Here is a 17,893-nt window from a genome sequence, read left to right as displayed (position 1 = left end):
CTGTAAATTCACCATTTCTTCACCTTACTGTGCAATTTTTTCTCCCTTCGTGTCGCTGCCTGCATATCAGCAGCTGCAAAGAGCAGCGTGAAAAATAGCACTCACTTTGCAGCAAAATCTGGGGACCAAAACCTCCCCAGAAGTGCACTGCACAGAAAAAACAACTGTTCGATTTGAAGTGATCTCAGTCAACAGAGGGTCACCGACTCATGATTCGAGCCTCTAACTTTCAAGGTACAGCCCTACTTGTTTTGTCTGACCAACAGTCCAAAGATCTACAACAAAATTAAACAATGAAAATTAGCAAATCCCCACATTTGGCATGTCTGAGGGGTAGGAATCACCAGATGCCCCACGAAACAATACTATCATGATACGATATTATCACAGTACTTAAGTCACGATACAATATTATCATGATTGTAAATGCATTGCTATAGGAGTATTATGAACACATATTGCGATTTATTACTTTTTCTCAATTGCAAATTATGTCCCCAAAGGAAAATTTTGTCAACATCTGTTTGATCTAATAAGAAATTAGGATTTTAGTCTGTTCATCTAGAGTTAGTCAGTTTTATTGCAGCAAACTGTTCTGAGCGAACTGTAAAAGAAATGTATTTTATTATTTATAGTAGGCTACCAAAAGTTAAATTTGCATTTGCAAGATTGATTTATATATTTAAAACAAGGGGAAAAAAAGAGATTTGGTGTCCGTGTATTGATCCCCACTCTTACACTGTATACAAAATCTCTTAAGTTAATGACAAATAATAATCCAAATTGCATTATTTCTGTTATCTATTTTAGCAATCATGTGAGAATTTGAAGTGGAGAGTCTTTGCATCTTCACAAATCTTTACATTTTCTGTAATTTTGCCTAATAAGGGACTTTTTTTTAGTATTTTTCTGACATTTTGCCTTGATTTCATAGTGACTATAGAGTTACAGACAGGAAGCTGGGGAAGAGAGAAAATGGGTAACATTCAACAAATGTCCCTGGCATTATTATATTATATTATATCATATTATAGTAGGCCACTGGACACTCAAATAAGGAACATTTTTATAAATAATGACAGGAAAATGTTTGGCCAAGATGGTATGCCGTGCAGACTGTGACTCCTCTTGTCTAATGATATTTAGTTAGTAGTATTGAAAACCTAAACAACGGCCAGCTTATGAAATAGCATTGGCAAATCCAAATTTGTTGAGGATTGTGATTAAAACCAAAATGCTATTTGTGGATTTTTGCACTTAACAGAGCAACAGTGTGCAGACCTTTGTTTATATTTTTATTACATTGAATTTAAAAGTTGAGGTGGCCACCCCTGCTAATATTCACAGTATTTGATGAATTAAACAATCATATCATGTCTAGTTTTTCTCGCCAATGAAGTTATGATTACCAACAAAGAAAATGCAGCACTGAGCTACATTTACATTAAAGTGTGAATGTGTGTGTGTTCATGCTGGCTGCTCCCGGTGTGACATCTCCCACCTCGGCACGGCGAGGACCAGGCGAAGTCGTGACTTAAGAGACGCCCTCAAACATTCTGCCACTGTGTGAAACCAGCTCTATAATAAACTGTTGTGCCATTAACACTCTTCACTCAAAAAATAAAAACAAGTTTAAGTTTATGGTTGATTTTTGTTGGTTAGGACCAGGATGAACCAGTCTTTGCTGCATGGGGAAGAGTCTTTGTTGCCTGAAGTTTTTTTATTTTATGTAAAATATGCATAGGTGGTGCATAGTGAAGATTTTGAGGTTGTTGCGCTCTTAAATATTGATTGAAACCTCCTGTATTCTTCTCTTATTGTCTGCTGACATGTTAACTGGCTTCAATTATAATCTTCATGAAGTTTAGATAATAGGTAGATAATGCAAAGTGTTTTGAAGTTGGATGGAAATGAAATTAAGTATCTAGCACAGTAAAAAAATAAGTAAACAGGAAATACTGTGGGTGGCATTTTAGATATGGCAACACCCTACAAGATTTTATCGTGTGTACTTATTAGTTTGACGATAACGGAGGCGGGCACAAAAACATACATTTCAGTAATCATGCTAATAATCTTACCTCTGTCTCTTTTGTCTCTGCAGTGACAGCTACATCGTGCGTGTGAAAGCGGTGGTGATGACGCGGGACGACTCGAGCGGTGGCTGGCTGGCCCAGGACGGGGGAGCTCTGAGCAGGGTGGGTGTGTGCCGCCTCCTGCCTCCAGAGCTGGCGCCCGTGCCGACCTCCAGCAGCTCCCAGTTCCTCATCCGTGGTGAGCGGCTGCGGGACAAACAGGTAAACACAAACAGAGACGTCAACTACAGTGTGTCAAAGTTCATTTAAGGATAAGATATGGAAATTGATGTGGAAATTCTCATTAAACAGGTAATCCTGGACTGTCCGCTGAGGAAGGACCTTGTGTACACCATAGCAACGCCCACATTTCATCATTGGAAGGTGGAGGACAGGAAGTGTGGCCTGTCCTTTCAGAGTCCAGCTGATGCCAGAGCGTTTGACAGAGGGGTACGGAAAGCCATCGAGGACCTGGCTGAAGGTAGGAGGACCAACTATATAGGTGCATGAAGTGACCCAGGTGTTCCTGTATCACGGATACCTCCTTGGATTCTGTTTATTTTCCCATGTTGACAGTCAATGCATGAACATTGATGCTATCATGAATGAACCATCCAGTAAAGTGTTGGACTCTTGAATTAAAGAATGTTTTCTTCTCTGTAGGCTCCACAACCTCCTCTACAGCACTCCAGAATGAGGGCGAACTTGGTGACGACGATGTCTTTACTGTAAGTTTCCTACATTCATGTACTACGCAAGTGGGATTTATGGGTAAAAGAGGGTCCAGAGTCATGATGCACCTGTGACATTTTTTAAAAATGTGTATCAGCCCTTAAATGTTGTCCATGGGACAGCTCTGGAAAGTCCTGCACTAAAAAGACCAACTTCTCCATATTTATTAAAGACTGATTTTGAAGAGGGGAAGTTATCTGCTGGCTGTGATTGGTTGTTTTTCATGACGTGACATACATTGTGCGTTGCTGCCTTCCAAAAGCTGAACTTGGTTTATCTCAGGGTGCAGCCATCACACCCTGAAAGTAGGCTTGCATGCTATGCTGGCATCACTCTCGCTTTTAAGCATGCATTTTTCACTATATATAAATTTGAGGGCACAAAAAACATGGCCTGTGAATGCCCTGTAAAGGTGGATGCCCATAATACATCAATACATGTGACCAGAAATTGGCTTCCATTCATTGATTTGATGCAAAAAGTATGCTGGAAATCTGGGATGTGGACCAAGCTGCCCGCTCGATGAGATAGCGTGACAAACAATCAATCGAGCCGGAGCCACAAGCGAATGGGAGGATAGGGTGGACGCAAGTTTAGGCGAATTGGTCGCATATAGCGAGGATGCACCTTAAGGTGTCATGGTGCAATAACTCGGATGTCACATCTGAACAAAATACACTTGCTGGAAATAAGGACATTGACATAATCTGTCAATATCAAATTTAGCTAATTTTGCATATGATGTGTCTCCACACAAGTCTGAGTAGATCAATAAAGTAAGAGAGAAGCTGTTTAAGGTGACAGACACCCTCAGGATTCATCATTGAAGTTAAACTATTTCTACACACTGATTAAAAATGTAGCCAAAACCCCACAGGAGTCTTGTACAGCCAAAAAAAATTAAAACCTTGCTTCGTCCCAGTAGCATAAAGTATTTCAACTTCACTTAGGATTCCCCCTGTGTCACATATACCTGCCACCACTCATGAAGTGTGTGTGTGTGTGTGTGTGTCTACCTTAAGCTAGAATGAAGGGCCCCCTCCCCCCACTCTGTAACCTGACACCAGGAGCAGCAGGCCGGGTCACAAGGTCACTTCCTGTATCCCACCACCTCGCTCTCTCCTGGCGACCCCCTCCTCTCTCCTTCCTCCTTCCTCACCCACTCTCTCCACCCTCCCAGTTGAAAAAAAGAGAGCCGCCCGCCACCAAACTAGCAGCTAGCAGCTGTTTCCCAGCTTAGCGCAGGGCCGGTGATTTACGAGAGGAAGTGCCTCGTGGTTCATCTTTGACTCGAGCTGTCTGTAAGGGCCAAGACTAATAGGTGCTCTGCTGGGAGTGTACAGCCACCACAGAGACGCATACAAACACATGAGGAGGGGCGGAGGGGAGGCTGCAGCGCTGTCAGAGGGGTGGAGCAACCCCTGAAATGGAGCGCTGGGTTTTTAGGAAAGTTAAAGCTTTCTGTGCAACAAATTCTTGACAGTTTGTTGGTTTATTGTTGATTAAAAAGCCGCTGTATTTACCCCAAAAACATGACTCAGCTGCTCACTTCTATTTCAGTTAAAGCTCTGTAGAAAACAACAACCTTCTTTCAAACTAGTGAGTCCAATATTACAAATTACAGTTTAATATTTGAAGCACAGGGATGGTTCATCCTGTGTGCCCTCGACCACGGGCCCTTTTTCATGCCACCTTTGCATTTTTACTCAGAAACAAACAACAGCGACATTGTGACGTTCCAGTGTGTGATTTGAGACAGCATCGTGGACTCAAACAAGGAGTGATGGGTGTGAAAATGTAACACAACAGCATTTGCCTCTAGCATGACATATGTGTCTGCAGCACTTTCTAAACAACAACAATGGCACAACGTGGCAATAATGATCATCTCTGTTATACCCGTCTCCCACCAATATTAGTGTGTGCACACAGGTTTTTCAAACACGGGTAAACCCGCTAAAAGTAGGCTATAGACTCCTTTCCCATTTCCAGTAGAGCAGAGTTGTGTACACAGGTGTGCCTTCCTGTATGTGTGTGGTTTTGGTGTTTGGTGTTTCTTTCTGTGTCTCTTAATGATTCAGTCTATCTTTCACACTCAGTGCAGACAAATCTGGACTAATGTTTAAGTGCTAAGAAGCTTAAATTAGTGCGTTCATTTAGCGTGTTGTGTTTCAATCAATGCCAACCAGAGTTGGAGGCGATAAATATCCGTGACTACTGCAGAGCCATTTGACGGGGATATGAATGTGGGGTGTACACTTGTCCATTGCATTAAAAAGCCAGGTGTTGGGGCCAGGTGTTGAGCAGATTGAGGCTTTATATGGCTGCTGATCTTGTCCTCTGCTTGGGTAGAAAGGTCTCGAATCTCATTTTTTCCAAATTTATTTTCAGCCACTGCCCACGGCCACTCCCATTGCGACCTAAAAGGTGGGACAACGCTGTCCCCCTATTCTGCAATCATACCTTATATCCAGAACAGCATGCTGCATAATGGCACAATATTCCTGCCTAGAACAAGTTGTGTAACAGGGGATACAAAAGACCTTGCACCAATAAAGGCTGTCTAGAGAAATATTTAGCATATCAGCTGAAAAACGTTTTTCTTGAACACACCATAAAGATTGCAGGTAATAACTAGCAGACTTACACATGCATTCGTCGCCTGAATGAGAGGAACTACAAGCCTGTAGTCTGAACAAAAAACATGTAATTGAAAGCACAGAGAATTGGTCAGCATTTTGGAAAACAACAATGGCACAAAAAATGTTTTGGCTTCTTGAAATGACACAAAAATGCAGTGTTTCATTTATATGAGTCATTTTCCTACTGGGGCTTCAACAAGCTTGATGTTTGTCTTGTGAATAACCACCACATTGTCAAATTTAGAATTAACATTGAAAATCACAAGTTAAAGGGACACGCTGATGGGTTCAGTTCTGCTTGTGCTCCTCTCAGCCTGTGCTAATGACCTTTCCTAAAGTTAGCGGTGGCGGCAGGGTTTGTGAGGCGGGCAGTCGTGGACAGGGGGAAATGCTGCAGCAGATTTACAGCCTTCAGGGGGGGACGGGGGAGGACGGTGCGGAGGGGTGGGAGAGTGAGGATGGACATACTTCCCTAAATTATTCCTCGTTCGCCAAACCTAAACTTAACCCAACCCTTCCTCTGTCCCTCCCTTCAGCACGTCTCCCTCTCTCTCTGTCTCTATTTTGGCTCATTCACAACAGGGGGAGTGAGAGCTATTGAAGCAATTCTGGGCTCATCCCAGGAGAGCGAGACGGGCCTGTTGAAGGATGAATCCTCCCGAGCTTTGAGTCGGGGCATGTTTTGTGTCAGAAAATAACTTGAAATGCCCTCTGTCCAGCCTTGGGCCAGAATATATAGAGAGAGGATGTCCAGAAATATAAACTCTCCCCCTCAACTCCTCTCTGTCTCTCTTTTCTCGTATGCAGCTTGCAGCAGAAAGTCTGTGTCTGTGTTTTGAATTAGTTGCAGCCGTGGAGGCCAGCGTCGGACTGGTTTTAAACCGTATCGGCTCCTCCCCCCGGTAATGTCTTCTCCAGGGGGGCGGGGCCCGGAGCGGAGGCAGCATGTTATGTTATTTTTGGCCGGCTGCTCTGAGGGCTTTGTAAGAAAGCTGGGGGAAATTCTCAGCATGGCGGTATCCATGTGGGGAGCAGGATATAATCAGGGATAGCTTCAGCAGACAGACAGACAGACACACACCAGATCTGGGTCATATAACTCTGGCAAATAATTCAGAGGGTTGGTTGTAAGCGTGTTGGAGTTTGTCATTTTCATAAAGTTTGAGAATAAGTTTGTTGGGATTTCCGGGGGTGATAAGTTGCCTTGCAATGGACCGTGTTAATGCTGCAAGAGTTCCTGCTGTTTTGACACCCGTAGCATAGCACCGACCGGACGATGGAGCGATGAAGATGTCAAATCATTTGGAAGTAGTTAAAAAAATAAAAAATGCCAAGCTTTCTGCTGACCGCAATGACGGATGTAACCATTATTTGGGGTGTTGTTTTTGTTATATTAGATTTATTTTGGCAGCTTTTTTTCCAAAGAGACTTGTCATTTTTAGGGTAGGGCTGCAAAAAAACGATTTTTATTATCAGCTAATTTGATGATTAGTTAATTGTTTTGTCTATAAAATATTTTTTAAAAAATAAAAAAATGCTTACCACAATTTTTCCAGAGCACAAGGTCACTTCTTTTAATTTGCCTCTTTGGTCCAACCAGTAATCCAAAACCCACTGACTCTTCATTTCCTGTGATAAATGACAAAGAAAAGCAGCAAATTGTCATTTAAAAAGTTGGAACCAGCAAATGTTTGACAGCATTGCTTGAAAAACGTCTGATCATCAAATTGATTATCAAAATGGTTGGTGAGAAGGTTGAGGTTTTGATTATGTTGGACAAGTTGTGTGAAAGTTTGTAAGCATATGTTTTGATATAGTTTTGCTGTTGTTAAATCCAGACCCTGATCACTTTAATTCAATAAGAATGTGCGCCTTTTTTGGATTCTTTGTTCACAATGGAGGTGTTTTAAAAAAAAAACGTTTTCTGCAGGAATTTAAGGAAACACAGAGAGAGTAATTAATATACAAATGGTCATTTTGCAGGTGTAATATTCTTTTGTCCATTACTTTTGTTAATGACCAAATACCTGCAAAACTTTCCCATCATCTTTCGGTTGTGCTTAGTGTTTACTGCCACTTAGTGAACGTTTGCATGCTAACAGGCTCGACTAAGACAAAAAAAAAAGGTAAACACGTTATCATGCTTCCATCAAAGTGTTAGCATTTATCTCAAAGCGCAGCCTCACAGAGCAGCGAGCATGGCTGTGGACTCTAGTTTCATCAAAATGTACATGGTGAGCAATCTGAGCTTCAGTGTCTTGCTCAAGGACACTTCAGCATTTGGACAGGATCAAGTCAGATACAACCACAGCCGTTTATTTCTTTCCGTCTTTCCAGTAAAAGTTGAAGAGAAATAGGAACATTTCAACAGCTGGAATCAAACTTCAAATCTTTTTTGTGCTTGTCAGGTGGAATTTTTTTTTTTTTTCTTCGTGGAATTAAATCACATCGGCTTCGGAAAAACGGAAGCACGGAAATCTCATAGCTGCTGTGAGCTGCTGGCACAAGATCATCATGTAAAACTCAGCCACGGCCAAACTTTTTTTAGCTTGTTGATCATTGATAGGAGTTTCTGCTGCTCTTTTGACTCATGGTGATTATCCAAGTGATACTCAAATCAACACAAAACAAATGCAGAGAGGGATTTTAAAACAGAACAAGCCACCTTTGAGTAAAGAAATCTCATGAAGAAAGTCGTCTAAGCTTTCTCTCACTCAGACACCTGCACCCTTTCTGCTGGGTCAAACACATCTTGAATATCTCGCTCCTATCAGCTGGGACACTGCGACGCCCCACAGAGGCTGACCCCCAGTGTGCCTGTCTGAAATCTGTCTGTCTGAGCGCTACACGGCAGCGGCTCCACTGTCTAGTGTCTGGCCAAGGTTTGAGTTGGAGTGGAGCCCTGACAGCCTTTAACAGAAAGGGGACAGGATACTGTTCACACACACACACACACACACACACAAAAACACACACACAGTGGTGGAAAGAGACGGGAAGGTGAAATGTGTAGAAAGTGAGATTGAGGGAAAGAGGACAGGTTGCTGGGGGAGAAGACTCAGGGGAGAGGACAAAAAAGGTGATACTGCAAAATATTGAATGCTGGTTTCCGAATATCAACTCGCACCATCAACTTTATATCGAGCATCGCTAACCGTTAAACAATATTGTCTGTTAAAGTGGATTTAACAGCTGTGGGACTTTATGGTTGTTTTTGTTAGTGCTGAAACGATCAGTCAGATTAAAGAAGCAGGGTGTTGGATTTAGGGGTATAAATATTAGCAGAAGTGAATTATAATATAATAGGTATGTTTTCTTTAGCGTACAATCACCTGAAAAAAGAATCATGTTTTTGTTGCCTTAGAATCAGCCGTTTACATCTACGTAGGGAGCGGGTCGTCATGTTGCACCGCCATGTTTCTACGGTAGCCCAAACAAATTAACCAAACACTGGCTCTAGATTTTTGCAACAGCCGCTGGAAAAACGTGATTTTTTTAAACATAAAACTGCAATATTCTGTGTTTTTATTGGTTTAAATCACCAGGTCCAGTTGTTTTGGAGAGAAAGAAACTTCTGCAGGTAATTCAGCACCTGGTGAAAACCTCCTAAACATCTGGATCTTAAGGTCTGAAAGAAAAATCCTGAGCACCGATTAGGAGGTGTAAGGCTAACAGCCCGTCTGCGACATGCCAAACTGTGTTGTAGAAACACTGATTTGTGGCACGAAACTGCTTTATTCAGTGTTTTTACCGGTTTTTAAGAACCTGTTTGGTTTGTTTTTTAGATCAGGAGATCTTAGGGGATTTTTCAGCTCCTGGTAAAAATTGGATTCCACTAAATCACCCTAAATCTTACACACTGCACCTTTTACGATTAGCCAAAGGTTTTTGTAATTTTTGGGGGGTTTTCTTGACTTGAGTTTTCTCTTAACTTAAACTAATGCAATCTAAATACATCAGTCCTGCAATAAATGTTACCTTCATAAAGGTTGTAATATTTCATTTTTGTCTAAACTGTTGTAGAGCAGTGTGGATTTAACTGTATTTTTAATTTGGAGGTTGCAGTTTGAGCTGAGGTGTTTCTAATATTGTGTCCATCCTATTTATTTATTTATTTTAACGCGGGTAGATCTAATTTAGATTTTATATTTGATGATTACGAAGATGTTTTCTCCGTGCATGTTGCAGATGTTTCATGGCAGATGTTGTTTATAAAAGTTTTGACTCACACACACTGATCCAAATGTGGATCAAGTGTCTCGAGAAGTAGAGCTCACGCTTCCTGTTTTCGCAATCAGAGCTGCGCCGACGCTTCCTGTTTTTGTTTGTCCAATGGTGGCGTCCTCTCACAGCAACTATTTGTTTGGCGTATCCAATCAGAGCGCAGCTTACAGCCGGCATCCTGTGTTTGTTTGTGTCCTCAGAACACCACAGACAGCTCATCCAACTCCTCCCAGAAACTGGAGAGCTCTCTGCAGCCGCTCGAGTCCTCGCCCCTTCCGCAGAGACACAAGTGCATGCTGGGACATCGCCACGACCTCCACGACCCTTACCGGCTCTCAGACCACTACTTCTTGGACCAGGTGAGACAAAGAGCAGACTGTGGAAAAGACATTTGTTTGGCTGTTTATTTCCCCTGATTTTGTTTAAATAAAGTTGTTGTTATTTTTTGTTTACTCGTCACCTGAACAAACGTAACGTGTTTTTATTCAATCTTTCTCATCAGCCGCTGTCTCGGCTTCCCCGCCATGTCACCTTCCAGGAGGACGAGGAAATCGTCCGTATCAACCCTCGGGAGCGCAGCTGGGAGCGAACCACCGAGCGTCACTACGGACGCCAGTCAGACCGCGCCTGGCTCACGGGCTATGAGGACTACCGCCACGCCACCGTGCGTGACAAGTTCATTCAAATGGACGACTCTGAGCCCTACGTCCACTTTGCCAAGACGGAGGCGCAGAAGCACGACTACACCTATCCTCTGGCCCCAGCCCTGTCACCCTCAGACTCTGACCCCGCCCTCGGACCCTTGGTCAGTAAGGGCCACGGCGGCTCATATCGCCAGGGCTTCTCCTCTGTGGTCTCTAACCAGCCCCGCTCCTTCCTCCCGAGCTCCTCGCCATCCACAAATGGCGGAAAGGGGCGGAAGGAGGACGGGTTAGAGCGCGCTCAGTGTGAGCACTGCGGCGAGGCCTTTTACATCTCTGACAACCGGAGAGGCCGGTGTCACGATGCGCCGGACCCTGTGCGGGCGTGCATCCGGCGGGTCAGCTGCATGTGGCTGGCAGACACCATGCTCTACCACTGCATGTCCGACCCCGAGGGGGACTACTCGGACCCCTGCTCCTGTGACGGAGGCGAGGGCAGCGGGGGAGGCCGACTCGGCTCACGCTGGTTAGCGCTGCTCGGTTTGTCCGTGGTGGCGCCCTGCCTCTGCCTCTACCCGCCTCTCCACGCTTGCCACCGGGCGGGGCTCAGGTGCGGCTGCTGCGGGGGCCGACACAAGGCCCTGAGCTGAGCCGCCGCGCTCGGAAATTACCCAACGCAAGCACAGGGAAAGGGAAGTACGGGGACAAACAGAGGGGACAAGTGGTCGTGGCTGCTCACTCTCTTGCCTTGGTTTCTCTGGGATTCTCTACAAATTCCAGACACTGAAATAAGCCAAAAAAAAACATTGGTGCATTTTCTGAACGGCCTGGGAAGATAAGCTCCCCCTTACGGCAGACAGTTCTCTCAGCTCTCCACGTGGCCATTTCATGCTCTGTTTCTAGTGAGAGAGCACTCTTTTTCAGGGGGCCTTTTTTTTATAGCTGACCTATATGTCATGTATCACATATGCAGGTACTTTATACTTTGTACACTGACTCGGCGTCAAAGAACTTGAATTGTTTCTTTTCTTTTTTTTTCTCCTTTTATGTACGCGTGGCCATTTTGTTTATATTCCAATATCAGGCCCGCTCAGCTCAACTCCAGCTACAAGAGAAATCAGACACTACACCTCTTTGCGTGTGTGAGTGTGTGTATGCGTGTGCGGATGCTTACAATGTGCGCCGAGGCCTTTTTGTTGTCTGTACTGCAGCTCATAGTAAAGCTCGTGTATATAGTCGACATAGCTCTCAACCATCGACATCTTCTTTGTTCACTGAGACAAACGTGGTACTCATTTTAATCTTCTAATATCCCAAAGATTCGTGTTTTTATTCTATTTATTTTCTCACTGAATTGACCTACCAGCAAAAAGGGTGCTGGGTTGTGATTCACTCACTGAACGAGACGGTGCTCAAAGTCACGGTTCTCTCCGTCTCCCTGCTCCTTACTTCAAACAGTGCCTAAACCACCACCTGAACCAGGAACCCATCCAGTCTTATAATTCCAGTCAGTTTTTGGCTCATTTTCCCAAACATACACTCGAAGCAGTGGGAGATTTTAAGGCTCTGATTTCCTCATCCTCTGCAGAACCTCAGTCAGCAGTCCGTGTCACGTCAAAGGACTGAAAAATCAATTAAGAGATACCGTTAAACTTGGTGCCCGTTATGCCTTAAAATGTGGAGTCTGGCTCCAGACTTCGCCCCCGTCCCTCGGAAGATGTCTGCTACGATGAAAAACCAGGAGCACAGTTACGGCTCCGAGCAATCAGCCTCACCGCGTACTCTTTTTAAACTTGGTTTAAAGTATTTTTGTAATGAAAAGGAACTCTTTAAAAAAAAAAAAAAGGTTCTCATGTGAACTAAGGCCTCCAGTTTGCTTGCGATGTACAATCAGCTCCCCCTTTTAAAGCCTCTGATGGACCCACCAGTCACATGTGGACCAGCAAAGTCCTAACTGATGGTAATCGAAATGATTCAATTAAATAAGTTAAAAACTGTGTTTAAAATGACTTAAAACATAATATCCCTGCTCAAAATGTACATCTGAAAAGCACATTTAGATACTAAAACAGTCATTCAAGTTAAAATTAGTATAAATATAATTACAAATAACACAGATGAGAATACTTGTCATTCTTCAGTTGTAAAAGGAGTAATCTGACACTTTGAAAACGCTTCTTTTTTGCCGAGAGTTTGATAAAAAGATCATCAGCACGGACATGTCTGTGATGCAGTTAGCTTAGCTTAGCATAAACACTGGAAACGGGGGGAAACAGCTAGCCTGGCTCTGTGCAAAGGTAACAAAATCCACCCACAAGCACCTCTAAACCTCACAACTTAACACGTTATATTTAGTTTGTTGTGGTCCGTACTAAATTGGAAGTTGGAAAACACAATTTGTGGTTTAAAGAGGGTTTGTGTGCGCATCTGTTTATGGACTACGTCTTTACCAGGTGCAGTAACTCTGCGAGTTAGAAGCCGCCAAATACAGTACAAATGAAATATGACGTGAAATACAGTGAGAACAGGCTGGCTGCTTCCTCAGTCTTCACGCTAAGCTTAATGTATTTTGGCTGCTCAAATAGTATGAGTATGAGTAAAAGTACAAAGTATTCCTTTAAAGTTTCAGTAGGTAACTTTCATCTTTTTTAAAAAATACTTTTTGTCATACTTGCTCAAACACTACATCCTAACAGTAGCACATGAGACAGATGATCTGTGGAAACATCCTGTTTGTCTGGCTCCTCCTGATGCTCCTAAAGACATCTGCATAAAAACAACCAATCAGAGCCCGGAGAGGTGAAACTAAAACAAAGCTTTTCATTGTCGTCTTCTCTTTACGTGTCTCTGCCGTGTACACTGGTGTTGGCAAAGCGGTGTGTGCGTGCCTGAGAGACTTCTTACTGGTTGTTTTCAGACGCTGTGGATTTAATGTCATCAGGAGCACAAGAAGAAGAAGAAGAAACATGATTTTTTTACAGGTTATTTGTCTCATGTACTACTGTCATGTACTAAGATAGTTTCAGCAAATATGACAGTCATTTTTATTAAAGCTACTGCAGCTTTAAGGCCCAAATATTTTTATTGTAGACAACTAACTGAAACCACAGTTACATGTGACTGACGGGCACTATCGCTCTGTCCTACAGCGTATTTTTCCCCTCTATTCCAGATTTGGTACATCATAACGCCCACTCAGCAACGTCAGATTAATCAGACATCTGTGTCGATGTACAAACTCGGGCATTAGAGGAAATCAAAAACGCCAACAAACCTGCCTGTGTCACCCGCTGTGTGAGTGATGCTGCAGTCGGCCAATCACACTGACAGCACAACACTAAACTGACAACCGCCTGGGTGCTTTATGCTTCGTCGAAGCCCGGTTGATGGCAGCATGAGGGGATGTGACCGGGAAAACAATAAGCTTTTTATAATTTAAAAAAAGAAAAAAAAAAAAGGAAAGAAGCAGGACATCAGTAGGGTCCCATTGGAAAAGAACGGGAGTCCGAAAAACAGCTGAAAGGCTGGAAACAAACATCCACCCCTGATTGTTTTGCCAAGGAAATGTCACTTACTGTAGTTAAAATACAGAACGTCTGAGGATGTCCTTTTCCCTTCCCTGGTTGTGTCTGTTTCATACATCCTGTCCTGTGTACCAGTATGTACGTCTTTGGTGTGTGTGTGTGTGTGTGTGTGTGTGTGTGTGTTTATCCCACATCCCTTTCCCCTCTCCTGCTCCTTGATCCAAAGCTACTGGGATCAGCTGAATACGCTATCACGTATTAACACCTATCCAGTGTAATCACATCCTTGGATGATGTGATGAATCAGGGACGGGGCCAATCAGATTGGAAAGAGCGCGTGTGAGTGTGTTTAATCTTTTTTCTCCGTCTCGTCTGGTGTTTGAGTGTGTTCTCACATGTCAGAGCCATTTACAAGTGCCTGAACGCATCCTCTTTTATCTCCTTGTGTATTTAAATTGAAAAATTAAAGAAACGACACCCTGTAATGAATTAGACCCATTTTTTACGCTTAGTATTTTTACCTCTGTAAAAAAAGAGCAAAAATTATATTATATATATCAAGTGTATGTTGTACATTTTTATTTCTATTTTTGTTTTTTTTTTAAATAACTGTTTCTAACATGTACGATGGATGTAGCTCTTGCTTTCGAGAAGGAACAGGAAGTACTTTGTAGATACTGAAGGGTGGCCAGGTCTGTGAGAAAACTAAAGTGAAATGTGTGTCTTACCTTCCGCCTCCAATAAAATGAGAGAAAACAGTGAAACCACACGCGAGTCTGCTGCTTAATTTTAGACTCAGACTGACGGTATTTCCCCGTTAATGGCTATTGCAACAAACCGCAGCTTTTCTGCTGTATGCATTATCATTTACCTCAGTGCTCCTCCTGTTTTAGTAACTTTATCAGTGCATCTCATCAGCTCATAAAGGGGAAAAAATGCGTCAAACGACTTTCTGGACATGGACGCTAATAGTAATAAAAACATGGAAATATAAAGATAAGGAATCATAAAGGAATTTGCGTGAGAAAAATTGTGGAGACACTAAAAACAAGACGAGGAGTCAACTCTTATTATGTTTACATGACGTTAGAAAGAGTCAAATTACTGTGTTAATCCGATCCAAACTGGACCATTTTTATGATTAATTTTTTGGCTTTTTGCATTTATCTGATAGGAAAGCCAAAGCATGAAAGTCGGACGTACTTCCGTAAAAACATCGATTTTCCCCCAGTGCTTGTATACTGGGACAAGGACAGTACTCCAATTAAATGGCCTAATTGAACGACGACTGTAGCTCCACGGTACTGTGGATGTAAACGTACTGGCTCGTGCTGGCCCCTCTGTGCCGCTGTACCTGTAACAACAGTGCTTTTGGACCTATTTTCTCAGCTCAACGTCCTCTAAATGTGACACATCAAGGAGATCTCTCAAAGGATTTTATGTTCTCAGCAACGTTTTTGCTCTTTGTCAAATGTTCATTGTTAGTTAACCTGGTGAATATGTATAAAAATATATAAAATCACTTACCTACAGCATATGACCTTCTGATGTTATTGCAGCATCCTCGGCTGTACGATGGTCTGCTCTCAGACTGACGGCTCCCCAAAACTTTATTCACCAAACAGCAGCTCCAAAACACACCGTGAACACACCGTCAGAGCTAGGATGAAAAACAAAAACAAAATATTACAACACTGTAGCCTTTCAGTCTTCTAATGACGTTTAACCACATTTCAAATATCTTGTAAGACACAGTTTATATTGAAAATAAATAAGAATTACTATTTAGACAGTTTAGACAAGCATGAAATTACACCTTTCAACCCTTTTTAACTCAATGACAATTTCCAATTGGGTGCTTTAATTTTTAAGCTATATTTAACCTGCAATATTTATTCACTTTCCCACCTACAATCAGTATAAATCAGTGATACTCAACTAAAGGCCTACGGGTCAAATCTGGTCCCCAACAGGGTGCAGAGTGGCCCACTGACAATTTTCTAATTCTCAATAAAATACAGTGATTCACACTGGGAATTGTTTTTGTACATTTAGTTTACATAAGGTGTCAAAAGACACAAAACAGCACCAAAACAGAGCTTGTTTGTCCAAAAAAAAAGTGCCAGCGGAGGATCAACGCACCTCCGACAGAGGTCCTAGTTAAGCCCCTAATGTCTTAAAATCTTAGAAATGTCCTAAATTCCTGAAAATGTCCTAAAATCCAAGAAATGTCCTGAAATTTTAAAAATATCATAAAATCCAAGAAATGTCCTGAAATTTTAAAAATATCATAAAATCCCAAAATTTCCTAAAATCTTAAAAATGTTCTAAATTCCTAAAAATATCCGAAAATCCAAGAAATTTCCTAAAATCCTAAAAAAAAAAGTTATAAAATCCAAGATATGTTCTAAAATCCTAGAAACATCCTTAAATCCTAGAAATGGACTAAATCCTAAAAACGTCCCCAAATCCTAGCAATGTACTTAAATCAAAGAAATGTCCTAAAATCGGAGAGATGCCTTTAAATCCCAGAAATGTCCTAAAATCCTAGAAACATGTATGGGGCCCCTGGCCTTTGCAAAAGTGGCCCCTGAATAACTGAAGTTGAGACTTGGTCTAAAGGATTTGAATTTGGAAAAAAAAAAAGTACTGCAGCTTTAATAGTTTCTGCACAGTTTGACAAACTGCAGCTGCTGCAAAACAAACACTACACTTCCTGTAAATGACGAACCTAATTTAACCACAGACTGTTTACTGCTTATTAAGCATGACTGATTTCCGGGCGTTGGGCTAATGTCAACATAGCATTAAGCTAGCTCACAAACACTCACTTTGACAACGAAAAAACGTCGAAAAAGCCCCAAAATGTCGCTTATAACACGAAATAAAACACTGACAAACCTTGTGCCTTCATCGGCCAGGGGTTACACAAACTTTAACTTTATCCTTCGTTTTCAGGAGACACTTCAGCAGTTTTGACGCCATCCCGCCACCGGCAGAACAATCCTTTCAAAGTAAAAGCGTCCGCCTTTATAATCTAATTCACCGGCATGGCCGTTTCAAAATAAAAGCGCTTACCATACCTAACAGAATAAAAACATGCAAATATATAGAAGCGTGGCGAAGGTCATTTACAGGTGTATGCCATGAAACCGAGCAGACACATTCAGGGCTGTAAAATGAAAATAACACTGACATAATAAAAACTGCAGTTCCTCTTAAGGCTGGCTAAATCAGTCCCCACGTTAAAATGCAGAAACATACACGTGTTCAGCCTGGTGCAAAAAAAAAGGTTTGTCTGTAACATTCATGACAATGAATAAATGAAATTTGTTTAGACTTACCTGTTTACATTTTATTAAGGCATAAAGTTATACATCATAAATAGCAGGGTTGCTATGAGTGACAGGCTGGTTGGTTGCGAGCATTATGGGGTTGCGTGGCCTTGTTTTAGTTTCTCAGTCACTTGTTGATCCAAAAAAAAAAACAAGATGGCTACAGACAAAATGCCAAAGTTGACACTTCAAAGTGGGAGTCCACAAAATAATAGTTGACATCATGGTACCTACATCCATTGTTTTTACAGTCAGTGCTTGACACTTGCCCTCAAATTTATTGGGAAAAACATTTTTCATGACTTTAGACTTTGATATCTCCTCAGTGGCAAAAATGGATTTTTACCATTCAAATTACGTTGGAAATGTATATCTGCTTCTCTTCTTTTGCAATAGGAACTACAAAGATTGCTTTTACCAATCTCTTACAATGTTCGTTAAGAGACATATGTTCAAAGCTCATTAGTATCTCAATACACCCATGGGCTACAACAGGTCTTTACTTTGAGCTAAATGCTAATGTCAAGTCAACAATATTAGTAGTAATAGTTACTATCGCTCTTATTTTAGAGTGTTTACAGTTTTTTTTTTGCTCATTTTGAGCCATGTCTTGCTCATTGCCTTCTCCCCAAGTTTTTGAAAGAAATCAAACCAATTTGCCTAGGTTTCAAAGGGTTAAAGTGTAATGAATTTGCATGAACAAATACTCAGCTCATATCT

At 42.0% G+C, this 17,893-nt stretch overlaps 1 protein-coding gene and 2 long non-coding RNA genes across 3 annotated transcripts in view; 1 reads left to right on the top strand and 2 right to left on the bottom strand.

Moving 5' to 3' along the window:
* LOC148187656 (uncharacterized) overlaps nt 1-2,215 on the bottom strand; it is a 159,928-nt gene extending 157,713 nt beyond the window's left edge. The window contains exon 1 of the long non-coding RNA XR_015778390.1: nt 2,082-2,215. This is a non-coding gene — a long non-coding RNA (uncharacterized LOC148187656). The remainder of the gene's footprint in view (nt 1-2,081) is intronic.
* LOC121954615 (sprouty-related, EVH1 domain-containing protein 2-like) overlaps nt 1-14,605 on the top strand; it is a 30,334-nt gene extending 15,729 nt beyond the window's left edge. The window contains exons 2-6 of the mRNA XM_042502245.2: nt 2,105-2,297; nt 2,388-2,556; nt 2,739-2,803; nt 9,874-10,032; nt 10,176-14,605. Coding sequence (XP_042358179.1) covers nt 2,105-2,297; nt 2,388-2,556; nt 2,739-2,803; nt 9,874-10,032; nt 10,176-10,964 — 1,375 coding nt within the window. The 3' untranslated portion in view covers nt 10,965-14,605. The remainder of the gene's footprint in view (nt 1-2,104; nt 2,298-2,387; nt 2,557-2,738; nt 2,804-9,873; nt 10,033-10,175) is intronic.
* LOC148187655 (uncharacterized) lies at nt 5,689-17,076 on the bottom strand. The gene is made up of 3 exons (XR_015778391.1): nt 16,740-17,076; nt 15,366-15,498; nt 5,689-7,078 (listed from the first exon to the last, which is right to left on the bottom strand). It is a non-coding gene; the product is annotated as an uncharacterized LOC148187655 (long non-coding RNA).
* Nucleotides 17,077-17,893: the final 817 nt, after the last annotated feature.

This window comes from Plectropomus leopardus, chromosome 13, assembly GCF_026936395.1.
Source record: "Plectropomus leopardus strain MGB_pleo_1.0 chromosome 13, ASM2693639v1, whole genome shotgun sequence".
Lineage (NCBI taxonomy): Eukaryota > Metazoa > Chordata > Actinopteri > Perciformes > Serranidae > Plectropomus > Plectropomus leopardus.
Note: the sequence above shows the minus strand (reverse complement) of the source record. Positions and strands in the feature narration are given on the sequence as shown.